The 18,503-nt window shown below is 36.9% G+C and overlaps 1 protein-coding gene across 1 annotated transcript in view; it reads right to left on the bottom strand.

Moving 5' to 3' along the window:
• Positions 1-2,439: 2,439 nt before the first annotated feature.
• LOC121386485 overlaps positions 2,440-18,503 on the bottom strand; it is a 37,535-nt gene continuing 21,471 nt past the window's right edge. The window contains exons 3-6 of the mRNA XM_041517400.1: positions 17,716-18,030; positions 11,166-11,198; positions 9,722-9,827; positions 2,440-3,956 (exon numbers count right to left, since the gene is read on the bottom strand). Of these exons, the coding sequence (XP_041373334.1) occupies positions 3,860-3,956; positions 9,722-9,827; positions 11,166-11,198; positions 17,716-18,030 (551 nt within the window). The 3' untranslated portion in view covers positions 2,440-3,859. The remainder of the gene's footprint in view (positions 3,957-9,721; positions 9,828-11,165; positions 11,199-17,715; positions 18,031-18,503) is intronic.

Here is an 18,503-nt window from a genome sequence, read left to right as displayed (position 1 = left end):
ACTACTACTACTACTACTACTACTACTACTACTACTACTACTACTACTGCTGCTACTGCTACTACTACTAACACAACTACTAACAAGGGTCCATGGGGTCTGAGCCGCTCATCTAGTATTAAACGAACTATACTTCAGAAAAATGAACCATATCAATAATTATGTATCAAAAACTGTGCATTAACATATTTAAGAAATGAACAAATGTTGATGAATGTACTGTGAAAAAGTTAAAGTCTAGGCCTACTTTGTTTAACAACATCAGTAGTGCAAATTGATTTACCAATCAGCTATTGGATGCCAAACATTTGATAAATTGTACTTGTATTCAGAGGAAATCTGCTGCACCCACCTTCAGAACGACACCCACCTTCAGAACGACCCAATAAAAAAACAAAAAAAAAAAAAAAAAACAACAACAACCTACCAAAGTTTTAAAATTCGGCAGAAATCTTAAAAGCAATTCATAAATTCAAGATTTCCGAAATATATTTTCTTTAGTTTGTGAAGACTGTCTCTGGGAATTATTGTACTGAGATTCAGAAATATCAATTCAAAAGTCTAGAAAGATACACTTTGAATTGTTAGTGGCAAAATGTCTATTTTGGAAATACCTCTTCATTACTTTGTACAGACTCACCCATATGATCATAGCACCAAGTTTCATAACAATCTATTTTAAACTTAAGGAAAAGACAAACGTCAAAAGAAACATGGACACACGGACGGGGGACAAATCATTATTAGAGAAGCTCCACTGAGGAACGTCTTAGCGAAGCCAACAACTGTGAAAAAAACCCTATGGGGAACATAAAGTGAGCAATAAAACTCCTAAACTATCGTAATCTAAGTTTAGCTTGTCTATTGAAATATCTGACCGGCCTCGGTGGCGTCGTGGCAGGCCATCGGTCTACAGGCTGGTAGGTACTGGATTCGGATCCCAGTCGAGGCATGGGATTTTTATTCCAGATACCGACTCCAAACCCTGAGTGAGTGCTCCGCAAGGCTCAATGGGTAGGTGTAAACCACTTGCACCGACCAGTGATCCATAACTGGTTCAACAAAGGCCATGGTTTGTGCTATCCTGCCTGTGGGAAGCACAAATAAAAGATCCCTTGCTGCTAATCGGAAGAGTAGCCCATGTAGTGGCGACAGCGGGTTTCCTCTCAAAATCTGTGTGGTCTGACGCCATATAACCGTAAATAAAATGTGTTGATTGCGTCGTTAAATAAAACATTTCTTTCTTTTGAAATATCTGTATACAACACTCACAAATATATATTAAGAAACTGTCCACAGTGTGTTGTCATTGTTATAATGTTTCCGACTAACATACATTGTTTGACGACTGAAATAAGATCAAATATATTTTGTTATTTTCAATACTAGTGTCTGTATAATGAACATAATGTTTTTGATCGTTCTAATATTTGTAATACCCATAACTTCATTTTCTTTCCTAATAATTAGCCCTGTTGCAATTTATAAATTGCTGTATTTTCAGAATAATCAAATTCGGTCAGCTGACACTGTGGGGTTTTAAAAATATAAATGTCTTGTACGTACATTATTGATAGAGCAAATATAGTTGGGCTACTACAAACATTACAATCAACTAGAAACGCACTTAATATACAGCACCTGTTATTCAAAACAAGACTATGCAATGTTCATCTCTGGAGATGTTTCACAATTATTTCAAAACGTTACACTTACAGCAAACTCCGCTCCGTCCCTTTACGTTGAACATTAAGACACAACTAACGATAAAACACATGGACACACACACAAAAAAAGTGTAACAGTAATTATGGTAAACCATCTTCATTTAATCTAACCTTGTTTATTAACATATCTACACAAGAGACACACTCAGTATCTAGTTAAAGGGTTTATTAAACAAACAACATCATGTGAAATACTGAAGCTAGTCCAGGATATACTCTGGGGCGTGCCTCACACCGCCCATGCCTTGTTACTGATGCCTATTTCCCACTCAAAGTCCTGTGGGATTATTGCCGGTGCGTGATTTGTGTGCAGACGTTCTTACAATCTTCTCTGAATCCCCCATTTATCGATAACAGGTTTTGTTTCCAATATATATCCCTTGCCATTATGTATACCCTGAGCTACGTCCCACCCCTTTGAACGAAAGACATACATTAAACAAATCACTGACACCAACTACCATTATGGACGGACTTAAACTCGCCCTAGATTAGATCATAGTTAGGTTGTTTTGGTTGCTTTTTTGTTTCACTACACCACCAGAACACACTGATTTATTAATCATCGGCTACTAGCTATCAAACATTTGATCATTTTGGCATATAGTCTCAAAGGAAACACGCTACGTTTTTCCATTAGTAGCATTGGATCGTGCATATGCACCACCCCAAAGACATGATAGCACATACGAAATACTTTTATATACCAGTCGTGGTGCCCTGGACGGAAGGAGAACATTAATAGCCCAATGGGTCCACCGACGGGGTTCGATCCCAAACCGACCGCGCATCAAGCGATCGCTTTACCAGTGGTGGATAAGCTTAAGTCACTGGTCTACCTACACTAGGGATGCAGATGATTCGTCCTCTGGACGTTTCGTCCACTGTTGAACTGGAGACGATTCGTGTATTATACTTGTATTAGTTATTTACCGTATATTACGTCCACGGACTAAATAAATGTACGGACACTTTTTGTTTTTAGTGGAATATCGACACAGAGAACTGCAGATTGTAACCTAATCTAACCTAACCTAACACACACACACACACACACACACACACACACACACAGAACACACACAGAGAGAGAGAGAGAGAGAGAGAGAGAGAGAGAGAGAGAGAGAGAGAGAGAGAGAGAGAGAGAGAGAGAGAGAGAGAGAGAGAGAGAGAGAGAGAGAGATTGATTTACTGGTCTAAATGTTGTAATCGAGTGGACAAATTGTCCGAGGTGGGTGGACGAATTGTACAGTGGACGAAACATCCAGAGGACGAGCCATCTGGAAAGTCTCCACTATTTCGTTGTGCTTATTACACTGTATGGTGCTCACGTGGGCAGTAGATTAGCATTACAAAGAGAATAATACAGTCGTGTCCGTTATATACCAATTGTGAGATAAATGATATCTAAAGGACACGAATGTATTACTATATTTCTTACATATCCTCAAAAGCCAGGATTTAAGCACATTTTAATATCTTTTTCGAGTAAAAGTTATTGACAGCCGTTGCAATTGTAGCTGAAGTACGCGTCATAGACACATGATTGTCAGGTTAACAATACGTCACAGTGTAATCGATTTCCATCGCACAGGTGCTTTTGGTGTTGTTGTTGGTGGTTTGTGTGTGTTTTTTTATTTGTATTGGACGTATGACATTGGTGACCTGGTAATCACCTAGGAGCAGCCAGTTCTATTTCTTGAATTTGTTAACTCACGTACGTAAGTAAACAAGTATGTGTTATCATAAATAACAAAATGTGTTCTCACCAACGGGTGTGTAAGGGGCCGTCCATAATTTTCAACATTTTCACGAGCGTACAAACCGTACACTTTTGACCACCCCCCTTCCCCCCAAAAAAAGTGTACATCCCCAAATGAAAAATGTTGATCGACATTTTTAATTTTCAAAAAAAGAAGAAGCGTACGCTGGCCCCTTGAACTACAATTTCATTTAAAGAAACGAGAAAAGATAAACATACTAGTCGCACATCGGTATCATAATATATAACAATAAAAAACAAAACAAAACGTAAACCATCTTAACTTAATCTTAGCTTGCTTAGTGATATACGAAACATAAACACTGCGGAGTTCTACTGTTAGCATCCTTTTGTGTTCCATATTCGGACACTAGTTAGGGATGAGGCCAGGATTTTCGGCTACGTTTTCGATGTCTGTAGTTGTACGTTCCATCTGCTCGTCTTCGTTTTGTTTCCTTTGATTTTTACTATAAAAAAATGAAATAATAATAAAGAAAACAAATTCATAATAATAATAGTAATAATAATAATTTTTAAAAAGTACACACACACACACATACACACACACACACACACACACACACACTTTATTCATAATGTAGCATTAGATACTATTGCATATCATGGTATTCAAGAAATAGAAAATTGTTGATTAATTCACAAAAAAGTTATATTTTAAGGCTTTTAAAAAGACATTCCTGAGTTTGCTGCAAGTTTAAAGCTGTTATCAACTAACGGATACTTTTTGTAATTACATATCAAAGATATTTTTTTCTGCATAAAATATTAGTGGATGTATATTACATGTGTTTCTGATCGTTCTAATAGTTGTACTAGGTTAAATTGCATTATATTTCCTAAAATATATTTGTTTTCGTACGTACGGAATTATTTGAAAATAAAATCAAGTTTGGGCTTCTTACAAATATTAAGACGACCAGAAACACATTGAATATACAGACACTGATATTCTAAACAAGAAAATATATTTAATATGTAAGTTTAATCGTAGACATATTTTATTAGTCGGAAACATCTTACAATGCAGAAAACACTGGCATGTCCCTTTAACAGACACATTTTGTTTACAGTACTATCTGAGGATATCACTACCTATGTGTTATTCATCTCTTATCGCACAAGTGTGAGTTTCACCTCAATTATTCATTAATCACAGAATATATTATCGAACTGATCGATCACAGGTGAAATGTCGTATGTGTAATCGAGATAACACTGAAGCTGAATTTCATTTTTTTCTTCTTTTAATATGCCCTTTCTATTTTCAAATTCGCATATTATATGCAAATGAATACTACTGGTGACCAGCTGTTTTTTAACTGATACAATTACTGTCTGTTCCGAATAGAAAACAACGTTGCCACCTTGAAACATAATCGGTTAACAGGCTGGTAGATACTGGGTTCGGATCCCAGTCGAAGCATGGGATTTTTAATCCAGATACCGACTCCAAACCCTGAGTGAGTCCTCCGCAAGGCTCAATGGGTAGGTGTAAACCATTTGCACCGACCAGTGATCCATAACTGGTTCAACAAAGGCCATGGTTTGTGCTATCCTGTCTGTGGCAAGCGCAACTAAAATATCCCTTGCTGCCTGTTGTAAAAGAGTAGCCTATGTGGCGACAGCGAGTTTCCTCTAAAAAAACAGTGCGGAATGGTCATATGTTTCATATCATAGGCGATGATAACATAAAAAATCAATGTGTTCTAGTGGTGTCGTTAAATCTGAATCTGTCCATCATCCAAATACGCACCCACTAGTTTATGTTGATGACTGTTTATATATACACCTGGGAATTAATTAAGCACCACCCAAATTATATTGCCACCAAATTAGTATCATGAGTGGTAGCCAGGCGATATTAATACTGTAAAAATCATGTCCCTTCCCATGTTCCATACTGTCGTTTCGTTGTACTTGCCAGTCAAGAACAAATAGAACGTTCAGAAAACTACCCTCACACGTGGGAAAACCAAGTTTTTGTTCAGCTAAGTTGTATGCTTGTTTTCGGAACATAATTTTCCATTTGTGCTTAATAAGTGTCTAATGGTTCGGCGAAAAGTGTCCAATGCCGCTAGGTGGCAGATTACTGGAGTGAATAATGCAGAACAATTGGGTGTCAGTTGGGTCGGAATCATACTGCAGTTAGTCGACTCGTATGAAAACACCAACAAACCAATGACGTCAAGGACAGAAACCGTCCAGGACAACCTCGTAAAACATTTCCATGAGAAGACAGGGCGTTGTTAAGACGTGTTTGACGTTTCTCTTTTTTTCCACCAGGAAGATCTTAAGACACAACTGGATTCCCAGGAGGGCTATGTCAACGAGGACCGTAAGGAATCGTCTGAAAACCGCTGGGTACCGAGCCAGGAGGCGTATCAAACGTCCCCTTCTGACACCAGCACACAAAACAGCACGTTTAGCATGGTGACAGGTACGCCACAGATGGAATCTTGCATCTTGGAGAAGGATCCATTGGTACGATGAAAACCACTTTCTTCTGCACATAACTAATGGAAGAACTCGTGTCTGGAGGCAACCAAATACCCCCTATGCCGCCAACAACATCCAGGAAACCATTCCATTTGGTGGTGATTCTGTGATGGTGTGGGGATATGTTTCGCATGATTGCAAGTTTGATGTGATCACTGTTCACTGGAAACCGTTGTCGTCCCTCAATTTGACAACCATGCTTTGGCCACGAGACCATTGATTATGGATGACAATGCTAGACCCCATCGAACGCGTGCAATAATGGATTTCCTACAGCAAAATGCAATCACTACCATTCCTTGGCCAGCACGAAGCCCCGACCTCAATCCAATTGAAAATTTGCGGAACATTCTGGGTCAAATAATACGTCAGAGAGATCTCTCCAGTCCAAAATTTAGCAGATGTGTCAGCAGCATTTCAACACGAAATGCGGGCGATCTCACAACGTCAGATCCAACGTCTGGTCCAGGGCATGGGAAGACTTTTGAAGCGGTCATCCGTGTTGGTGGGGGTTACACCAGATACTGAAGTTTAGAAGATTTTCTGACACTCTGGACCTCGTTCGAGAATGACAGCCATAAAACACTTCTTCAAATCAAAACTAGCGCCACTTCCATAGTTAATTTACCTACATTTTCACACAAATTGACACATATCATTTCCCTTGTAACATTAAATTAGGATTAAGTTTTAACTTTCATGTGATCATGTGACATGCTATATCTAAAAAAAAAAGAAGCACTTTACATGGAATGGGTCAATTAAATAGTCACAGTTCGTTGCAAAATATAAGTTACTTCCAAAAACCAGGGTGATGCTTAATAATTTCCAGGTGGATATATTTTATAATGTTGTATATAACTGTATGCTTATGACCAGGGGTCGACATATATACGCTATTTCGGTATTCCGAAATTAGTAACGTTCCAAACAAAGTAGTAAAAGAAAATATTGCAGTAATCCGTCATGAATAGTTGCAATATGAAAAGAAACAGTGAAATTTGCATTTGACTATTCCGCCTTCGCGTTTTCGGCAGCAACAATATTATGGCTCAACAAAACCGCACAGCAATTTTACTGATACAGTAACTTTGAAAAATCTTGTTGATCGAGATTAGTGCTACGTTCGAGTGGGTTTGGTTTTGGTGCTTTTGTAAAAAAAAGAAAAACAATGGTGGGAATTGGTGAACTGAAGAAAAAAAAAAGATGAGGAAATCTAGAGGGGTCCCGGAAATTCTTGAAATCCTAGGTTAAAATCTGTGCCATCTGACACATTTTGGAGAAACGACGTTTAAAATGCGAGGAAAACGCAATGTTCCATGAGAGGAAAACAGCTGATCCGAGGAGAATTCCCACCCCTCAAAAAAAAGCTACTTCTGGTTCCGTAAAAAAGAATAGAAAAAAGCATTCTCTTCACAAATAATAATACTAAAATAATAATAAAAAATAAAATAAAATAAAAAATTGGTAAAAAATAAATTTAAAATAATGTGTTTTAAAATTACAAGTTATGGCCATGCCCTGGCAATTAAATTGCATTACTTCAACAACTCAGCGTTTTACTTAGTATAATGTAGTGTTTCCATTGGTTTGACGTACAGGGGTTTTCAAAATACTGTCAATACTGTTACTCAGGCACTTTTTTCTCATTCGACTTGGTAACTCCGATGCCACTCAACCGCTATTTTAAAGTCAAACGTTTGTGAAGTTACAGACTGTCAGTACTTACGAAATGCTTGAACACATTATAATGTAACTGGGTCAGTTCGATTCTAGTTGGGATAGAACATGCTTAGACGAAATAGTTTATTTTTTTCTGAAATATACTATTCCTTTGGGATAGTGGTAAAAAAGAAAAAAAAAAGAAGAAGAAAATTGACCGCTGCTATGTACTACTACTACTACTACTACTACTACTACTACTACTACTAGTAGTAGTAGTAGTAGTAGTAGTAGTAATAGCAGTAGTAGTAGTGATAGTACTACTCCCACTGCACAACTGACTTATGACGTCGTGCATTCATTTGCATATTAATACGTTACTGTGCATATTAACGAGACACCGGCGGTGGCCGGACTTTAAAGCCTACATTTACCCCGTACTACTGGTATACAGCCATACAGTAAATTTACCTAGATTATTCCAACAAGAAAATTCGAAATGAATATACTAAGTATCTCTTGGGTAAAGCAGGAAGTGGCATAATACGCATGATATAGAAACACTTTCTTCTTTGACGCAGATGATATGCGAGTGAATATATAGAGAGCAGTCACAATCCAGGTAAATGTAGTCACTTAAAACAGTTTGCAAAAACAACTAAACTTAAACAGTTTTATTATTATTATTATTATCATTAGTAGTAGTAGCAGTAGTAGTAGCAGTAGCAGTAGCAGTAGTAATAGTAGTAGTAGTAGTAGTAGTAGTAGTAGTAGTAGTAGTAGTAGTAGTAGTAGTAGTAGTAGTTGAATGCATTCAATATTAGGTGGGTGGGGAATAAATAAGCACTTTCAGAATAGAGTGATGGATAACATAAGAAAAACTCCCACCTTAAATAACGCTATATATTCCAATTACACCATATAAGCAGACCCCCTCATCAAGTCACTAAAAGGTGGAGCTATACGCATCTGCAGATAAAACAATAAGTATTTAGAGGTTAGAACAGTACAATTTGATCACAGAAATACAAGCATCCATACATATACTAGAGTATCAAGGAAGTGTATTCTAGGTTCCAAAACACCACTGAAAAGGTTTATATAAGTGACATAATAGACCTGATCACAAGAAACAAGCCTCTGTATCACAAAAAGAACAACACCAAAAAACAAAAAAACAAAACAACAAACAGCAAAAAACAAAACGACATCAAAACAGAATAACACAGACCATTTCAGCACAAAATCAACATGAAGGCTAATCGACCCTGGAAAATGCTAGATAATAAAAGCTAACTAAAGTAATGCGAGACTGAATAAACAAAGTTTAAGATTTCAGCTCAATTTAAAGCGATAGTAAAGTAAAGTTTGTTTTATTTAACGACGCCGCTAGAGCACATTGATTTTTTTATCTTATTAAAGCGATAGATTCCAATTGCACCATATACGCAGACAACGAAGAAAAAAAAAAAAAAAAAAAAAAAAAAAACGTGTGAAAAATAATAATTCAAATGCATTTGGCATCGCAATGGATAGATACGATGGTGTAGAACTGTTACACCAATGCCCTTTTAAAATAATTTTAGAAACCCTCTGCTTCATAAAATCATTCCTGAATCAATTCCTGTGTTGTTTATTGATGACTGCATTTCCACTTTGATACAAAGCTTGCATGTTAATTCAGAAATGAAATTAAAGCAATAAAATTATAACATTAAGACAAATATTTTGTATTAAACTTGTAAACAGCTCAAGTGATATTCAATAAATATCCCTACAACCACATCCTTAAAAAAGCAAACAAACAGACAGACAAACAAACACTAAAAACACAAAACAAAACAACAAAACAAAACAAAACAACACAAACACACGCCAGAGGAAAACATTTAAAAAATAATAATCATAAAACAAAAATCATAACATATTTTTTTTTTTAATCAACTAATCACTGCCTCCCCTCCTCTCCCCTCCCCACCCCCCCCTCGAAAAGACCCAACAACAATAACAAAAGAAAAAACAACAAACAACATGTATATCATAACATAATTACCTCCTGTAAACTATCCAACCCACAGATGCTGCACCAACCAGTGAGACAGCGACCACAATTCCTGATATAGCACCAGCACTAAGACCAGTCACGCGCTCTGCATTATCTGTTTTACGATATAACCAAGAGGTTGTTATACATTCTGTATTTAAATAGTTTTGGTATTACTGAACTTTATAAAAATAAAGTTTGTTTCTTTTGTTTAACAATAGCACAGGACCAAGGTAATTAATTATCGTCTATTGAATATCAACTTTTTGATAGTTCTGACTTGTAGTCATCAGAGAAAATCGTCTACATTTTTTCCTAATGCAGCATAGGATATTGTATATACACTTGCTCACAGACATGAACACACATACTTGGTCTTTGACCAATTATAAGGATAAAAAACATTTTAAATAATGCATTCCAACATTCCGAAGTCATAATGTCAGTAGACGTTTGTAATGAATGAGGATTGTTCATCAAATAATGAAGTATTCCAATACATCATAAAACTTGTACATAAACAAAGTATGAGGTCCATCCTCGATATAACGTAATCGTGTATCTACGCAACAGGACATCTAAACTTACTATATGTAAAATGTTGTTAATTGCTCTAAGTTAATTTTGGATTTGTTGAGCGAGATAACATTCTACATTTAGCAGTAACGTATAATGTTCATAATTAACAAACAAAATGTAACATTAAACACAATTCGAATCCTAGTAACGCAGACTGTCAAACAATCGTCATCTAAATTTAACTATAAACAATTCTGCATCTCCAACGTCCCGAGCAATCAAAGCCTAGCCAAATTCTCACACACACACACACACACACAGACACACACACACACACACACACAGACACACACACATTTTAATGCGTAATGGTAATCAAACGATTTTCATAAGGGAGGATAAGATATTGGTTAAACAATACAGAAAATGTAGGATATTTGTTTATTTAGTTTGCTGAACAAAAAAAACCCACCACCAACAGAACGTTTAATATGGCTGAAACACAGCCCAGTTCCTTTAATTTCCGAAGAGTATATGATTTTGTGCACGTAGCGAAATCAACAATGGGAACGTTCAACTATGATACTAAACTTTTTTGAGACTTCTATCAACTGCGATGCTGATTTCAAACAGATTACTTTGTATCTTTCTCACCCCGCAATGTAGGCCCGCTATCTTATTATTTTCTTCCAAAAACAGGCATATGATTAGTCAACGCGTCTTTTTAAATTTTCTGACAAACGATTACAGCTTTTTCACGAACGATCCGTCATTTATGTTGATATTGGTTTTGCATAACCAACAGACGAACAACATTTTATGCCCAGAAAAGGTCTGAACAAAACAAGACTACTGTTTGTTATCCTGAAATGCCCCTATAACTAACTATAACATATAAGTTATGGGTAATTACAAATTAATATAAACAACATACCTGACATTGCTGGAGCATGTGCAGAACCATCTCCTAGAACAAAGAACAGTGCATGGTCAGATATTGTGGGATTTCTTTTATTCGCTTTAGTTTCTTTAATAGGTTTTGTTGTTGCTGTTTGTGTTGGGGGTTTTTTTATTTGTTTTTTTTTTTTGTTTTTGTGGGGGTTATGTTTTTTTGTTATTGTTCGGTTCCTCGTTGTTTGTTTTTTTGGTGTGTTTTTTTTTTTTCGGGGTGGGGGGGGGGGGGGTAAACAGTAATAAAAATATATCACTTGTAGAACATACAACTTCTGTAACACTTTTCCTGGCATCTGACATACGATTAATGTAAAACAAACTGGCTTGGCATCAAACACGGGATTATTGTAACACACTTGAAAAAACCCTTAATAAAACAAACAAACAAAAACAACAACAACATAACTATGGCTGAAACTCAGGCCAGTCAGTTTAATTTCTGAACAGTTAGTATATAATTATGTGCACATAGCGAAATGATCAAAGAGGATAAAGCGAACGTGGAACTGTTACTAAACGTTTACGAGACTTCTATCAACTGTTTGATAACAAATATATGAAGTTGTTTGATGCAAGACCGAATGCTATTAGTACATCTGATATTTGCATTAAGCATTTTATTTAATTTTTTTGTCGATTTCCAACATTGATTTTGCAGACACTCTGGAAACTCCTTTATATTTTGTTTTACCACTTCGGTGCATTTCACCACCTAAAATTGTGTTTGATCTTGCGCTTCTGAAGAAAGATCGTGCAGATGCTGATGTGTACAGGCAATTGTTCATGCATATTCAAGACACGTATCGTGATTACATTCCTGTTTATACAGATGGATCACAGGATGGTAATTTTGTGGCTTGTCCTACAGTTTTTCTATCGGACACAATATTTTCGATGATATTGTCTGACTCGGCGTCATCTTTAGTGCTTTAGTTTGGTCGGTCATTAAAGCCTTAGAAGAAATAGAGAATTATGTTGCATCCAAATTTATCATCTTTACAGACTCACTTTTGTGTCTACAAGCTTTATGTAATATGAAGCTGCAACATTCCTCAATTGGGATGGTGATACGAAAGTGTCTCTTTTTATCCATTGCCAATGAAGATATTGTATTGTGTTGGGTGTCCAGCCATGTTCACATCAGGGGTCATGAAAAAGCAGATTCAGCTGCCAAGTCTGCTTTGGATTTGCCTCATGCCAGGGTTGGTGTGTCTTATACTGATTTTAAACATAGTATCAACCAATTTATCTTTTCGACTTGGTAAACTAATTGGGACGGTGCCGTTACGAACAAGCTCCATGCCATCAAGCCAGTCATGGGAGAGTGACAGTCCTCCTATAGGAAGTGCAAGAAGGATGAAATCATCTTGTGTCGAGCTTGCATCGGTTTGCACATACGATCCATGAACGATCCGTCGTTATATTGATATTGGTTTGCATAACCGACAATTGAATGACAAAATAGTCCGTGATAAATTGTATGCCCTGCAAAAGTCTGAAAAAAACAAGACTATATTGCTTGAGAACATTGAGTATACAAATGCTGTGGGGTTTGTTTTGTTTGTTTGTCGGGGAGGGGGGGGGGGGGGGGGGGGGGGGGGGGGGGGGGGTCATATGTGGGTTGTGTTTTTGTTTTTGTTTTATTTTGTGTTGTGGTTTTTTGGGTGGGTGGAGGTGTGTGTTAATTTGGGGGTTTTGTTTGTTTTTGTTTGAGGTTTTGTTGTTGGTTTTGTCTGTTTTTGTTTGTATTTGTTGTGCTGAGTGTGTTGTTAAATAAAGCATTTCCTTCCTTCCTTTTCTTGGAGTCTAACATACGCTTAAGGAAACAATAGGTTTGGAAGCTAACATATGATTACTGTAAAAATTGGCTTGGTATCAAACACGAGATTATTGTAACACACTTGGACTAACAACTACAATTTGAATATTTGAGACAACCGATATACCGTTCGTGTGCTTTTAGTGTTTACACAAACAATTTTCTATAGTAGTTCAAATACAAATCTAAACTTGATTATGGATGCATCGTGTATGGGTCGGCACACAAGTCTTACTAGCAGATGCTAGATCCTATTCACAACCAGGGACTTAGGCTTTGTCTTGGTGCGCTTAGAACATCTCCTGTAGAGAGCTTGTACGTTGATGCACACGAATCTTGTTTGGGTACTAGGCGTGCAAAGCTTTCTCTGCTGTGTGCTACCAAGATTAAATATTTCATGGAAATTCAAGATAGGTACCGTGAATACATTCCTGTGTATACAGATGGATCACGGGGTAGGAATTCTGTGGCTTGTGATACAGTTTTTCCATCAGATACACTATTTTCCATGAGACTGCCTGACTCGGCGTCGATCTTTAGTGCTGAAGTTTGGGCAGTCATTAAAGTCTTAGAGGAAATAAAGGAAAGAAAGAAAGAAATGTTTTATTTAACGACACACACAACACATTTTATTTACGGTTATATGGCGTCAGACATATGGTTATGGACCACACAGATTTTGAGAAGAAACCCGCTGTCGCCACTATATGGGCTACTCTTCCGATTAGCAGCAAGGGATCTTTTATTTGTGCTTCAAACAGGCAGGATAGCACAAACCATGGCCTTTGTTGAACCAGTTATGGATCACTGGTCGGTGCAAATGGTTTACACCTACCCATTGAGCCTTGCGGAGCACTCACTCGGGGTTTGGAGTCAGTATCTGGATTAAAAATCCCATGCCTCGACTGGGATCCGAACCCAGTACCTACCAGCCTGTAGACCGATGGCCTACCACGACGCCACCGAGGCCGGTAGGAAATAAAGGATTCTAGTGCATCTAAAGGAAGGATAGTCTTGTGTCGTTCCCGCATCGGTCATACTTACTTGATCCATTTATTTATTTCAAAGAAGGATCCTCTACCTCAGTGTGAACACTGTCAGTGTACTCTGACGGTACGCCACGTTTTATTGGAGTGTAAGTATATGAAAGAAACTCGAAAAGGTATATTTGGTCAGAGAAATGTGTTGGAGAAATGTGTTGGAATCATTCCGATTCCATCCAGAATTTTTACGCGATACTGACTTTTACTCTAAATTTTAATTTGATATATCTGTGATATTTGTATTTTAGCACAGTTCTTTACACCATGTTTTTATTTGATTCTTGCATTTTTATATTGATGTTGATCATTACTTCACGTTTTGATTTACCAGTTTGACACACAATAGCCGATGTATTGTTCGTGCTGGGGTATCATAAACACAAAACAAAAAAACCAACAATAAATTGTATGCTAGTGCCAACTTGAAAGCTGTCATTTGCATTACAACACTACTCCATCGATTCTTTTACAGAGGAGTACTTGTTGGCGCCAAACAATAATCTGAATTAAATGATAATAGACAGGGATTTCCCAGAAGCATTGAGTGTAATGTTTCCGGGTCTAAACGGAAAGTACCGAAATTATGTGAGTTCTATATAGGCCAATATGTGACCCGTTCTGGCGAAATCAGTCGCATGTCGCAATTGTCTATTTTGCGTAATGAAGCAATTAGTGTAAAAATGCACCTCGTGTCCAAATTTGCGATTTTAACAAAAAACAGTACCTATATGTTTAAGCTATCATTTCCAACTACCATCGTTTAATTTAATAACTTCCAAATACTTTTTATTGTGACTTTTAGTTGGAGTTATTATTCAGAGTTGGAACAATGGTCCGAATTACGTCGTTCTTTGTTAATTTTCCCTGCCTTGAGTCGCGGTAGCCGTTTGACGAATAGCTTCACACGTGGTACAAAATTGCGCCAAAATTATTTCTCTACAACTTCCTTTCAGTGACGTATTGATATAACCTAGCTGTAAGCTAATAGGAATTGAAAACTGACCATACACAAACCAGTTTGTTGCTAGGAAGACATCTTAGCTAATTGATATACGGCCTTTCAATGGTTACTGACAATCGAAGCATTCACGCTTACAGTGGTTCACAAAAGGAAAATAGAAAGGAAGAAAACAAGATGGCTATTTGTACGGTTTGTGTTTGAAAAAGTATTTTTAAATGTAAATTTATGTAAATTTCAGTCTGTTCTTTTAGTTTTTTATGATTTTAAAATGAGTAAAAGGGACGCAGTTCTTGCGAGAGCTTTTAATGAGCTGAACAATCTGAATTTATGTTCAGCCAATTCAGTTAATGAGTGGACAACTGTAATTTCGGATTATTTCTGGGATCACGACGGAGATGGAATCCTATCTTCAGAATCTGATTCCAATTCTGATGAAGAGTGCTCGTGTCCTGACATTGATGGACCAACAATAGGAATGACAATATCTGTACAGCTTCAAGTGATGTGTTGGATGATACTATGCTGGAGAACGATTCAGTCCCAAACTTGCCAAAGGTCATAATAGACGAAGACATTCGTGAGGTGATGGATAGTGTCAATAGTGTGTCGGACGACAAGGAGAAAGAACTTTTAAAGATACAGAAGTTTCAGTGTGCAAGTTTCTGCTCCAAGTGCAAGGCAAAAAAAAATATAACAATGTTGTGTTCAGCCAAATTTGATCCGAACTACATTTTAAAATGCCGACTTGAAATGAGTGAACTAATGGACTATCACAGAGATCTTATTCTGCTGGGCATGATTAGATGTATGACCAACCTCAGTTCGATGACACAGCATTCAAAACATGCCAATCAAGGAATTCGGAAGTATCAGAAAACAGAATACCTGATTGAGGGGATAAAAGTCTGTCGACATACTTTCCGATTCATTCATGCGTAAGTATTTTTTAATTAATTATATGCGTAATTGTATTCGCTAGGTTCACAGTTTATGACTTCATAAATATATAATTTGGCAAGACTTCCAATCGTTCCAGCATTCAGTATATTCAGGCTTTGGGTTGGTGATAGTATTAGCATGCTGGAATGTTCGGAAGTCTTTCCGTACGTTCAAACAGGCGAGTACCTAGGCAGTGCTCTACAAAGCAAGTTCAAATTTACTCTTCCCTGGCCAGTAAAGTATAATATTTTAGTCGACAGCCACTTATATTTAGTAGCCAGCTAATATTTACTTGTAATTAAATCGATTCATCTGCCATTTTACGGCACATTACTAATGCAGTAATTGTTATTAGGACTGCATTCGAATGAACCTGTGAAAGTAATTCCTAGTTGTTAAATAGTAATTACAAGTTGCTGTTTGTGTCCGGTTCCACTAAAACAGTGAATGACTATTAATTATCATTATCAAATTCCGTACCCAATAGTTCTATTAAACGAAATTAAGTGAATTACTATTTTAATGGCACTGCTAAGATAGGTATTTAAATTGCAGTAATCCAACAATTAATGTAAGTTTTATTTATTATCCATTTTTAGAGAAATAACGTCCTTAAATCCGTGACAGTATGCCTTTAAAGCCGTCTAAAGTCGAGTCATGAAAATAGAAATATGTTTTCATCCTGTACTGGTGAAAATGACTTCCGACCTGATTGAAACGACATTCACTACTGGAGACTTCGTTATCGTGGAGGGACTCGTTATCACGATAAGCACGAGACATTTGGAGCACAGCATAAAACTTTTAGTTTTAAAAATAATTCCAATATACATTTTAATTTCTATTATTATGTTTTTAAAGGTAACCTTCCTCCTTCTTTTTCAAGCATATTTAAACAAAAATAAAATTAAATATAGATATGGTATCATGTTACTTTATGATTAAATATGGGGCGGAACGTAGCCCAGTGGTACAGTGTTCGCTCGATGCACGGTCGGTGTGGGATCATTCCAGTCAGTGCACCAAGCCTGGTATATCAAATGCCGTGGTATGTACTACCCTATCTGTGGGATGGTGCACATAAAAAAAAATCCCTTGCTGCTAATCGAAAAGAGTAGCCCATGAAGTGGCGACAGTGGGTTTCCACTCTAAATCGGTCCTTAATCATATGTCTGACGCCATATAACTATAAATAAAATATGTTGAGTGCGTTGTTAAATAAAACATTTCTTTCTTTCTTTCTTGTTTTTATAATTTAATATAGCTGAATTAAATAAATAATAAAGCATTATGTTTCCTCAGTTTTAGATGCATTAAAGGCAAAAGTTTACAACCAGTTGAGAAAATAGGATATCAGCTTTATCCTGTTCTGGCTGAAAGGGAATTCTACTCTCTTGCTTCTATTGGATAAAATAGATATCCTACGTCATTAACTGCTTTTTAAGTATCTATGTTATATTGTGAAGTATGATTTTAAGATGGCCGCAGTTACATTGATTGATATTCAGCAAATACTCCAAAGATAGTCATATAGCTCGTGTGTCCTCTACCGTTATTCTATTATATGTAACAGAAATAATGCTAGAGGATACTCGAGTTAATAGACACAGTAAAAACATTCAGTAATATTCGCAACTCCTGATTGACAATTTGCAGGACATTTTCAGGACAGTGTGCAACAATCACCATTTTTCTGGACTTTTCAAGTACTGGAAAATAGCTTCCCAAAACTCAAGGATTTTCAAGGAATGTATGGACAAGTACGAACCCTCAGCTTTTGAAGCTTTCTTCCAACATGTAACACCTCGTCTGTCATGCTGTCCATCTTTGCATGTCCACTCACCAACATCCATTGGACGGAAGGAAAATATTGTCAAAGTGTCTTCTTTTACAGCAAAATTGTCACCTTTGTATCCGCTTATACTGAAACACCAATCTCTGGCCAGGTCATGACACCCACTTACTTCTAGACCATCTTTTCGAACCCACCATGGTCCAAATTTAAAATTTCCATAACACTTTAATGTTACCTCCTGCCCCATGATTCCCGGACCCATACAGTCAATGGTTAGTACACCTTCACCTAGAAAGAAACAAATAAGTGAATAAAGATAAAGATAACTAAAATATATGTATACACAGTCATCAACACACACACACACACACACACACACACACACACACACACACACACACGTCTTAAAATAACAGACCCTTTCTATATAAATACAAGTTAAAATATGGCTTGTTTCCCGCTCCAGATATCGTTCCTACGGGCCTAAATAAGCATCTAGTCATGAACGTTGCCCAGTACAAATGTGTCATATACGCCCACATATTCAAAGGTCAAATTTTATAACTGTTTATGATTTTCAATGTTTATTTCCAACTTTCTGCCAGGTTTGAAACAACAAAATATTATAAGTCGCGTTTAGTGATTACTGAATATTTGCAATGGTGGCCATTTTGAAAAAAAGGTCACTTTGTGGGCCATGCCCACTTTCTCAGAAGGGCAACCCCAACTCATTTAGGTCGGCAGGTGTGAGTGATCTAGAA

The sequence above is a fragment of the Gigantopelta aegis genome, chromosome 12 (assembly GCF_016097555.1).
Source record: "Gigantopelta aegis isolate Gae_Host chromosome 12, Gae_host_genome, whole genome shotgun sequence".
Classification (NCBI taxonomy): Eukaryota; Metazoa; Mollusca; class Gastropoda; order Neomphalida; family Peltospiridae; genus Gigantopelta; species Gigantopelta aegis.
This window is presented reverse-complemented; position numbering and strand designations above follow the sequence as displayed.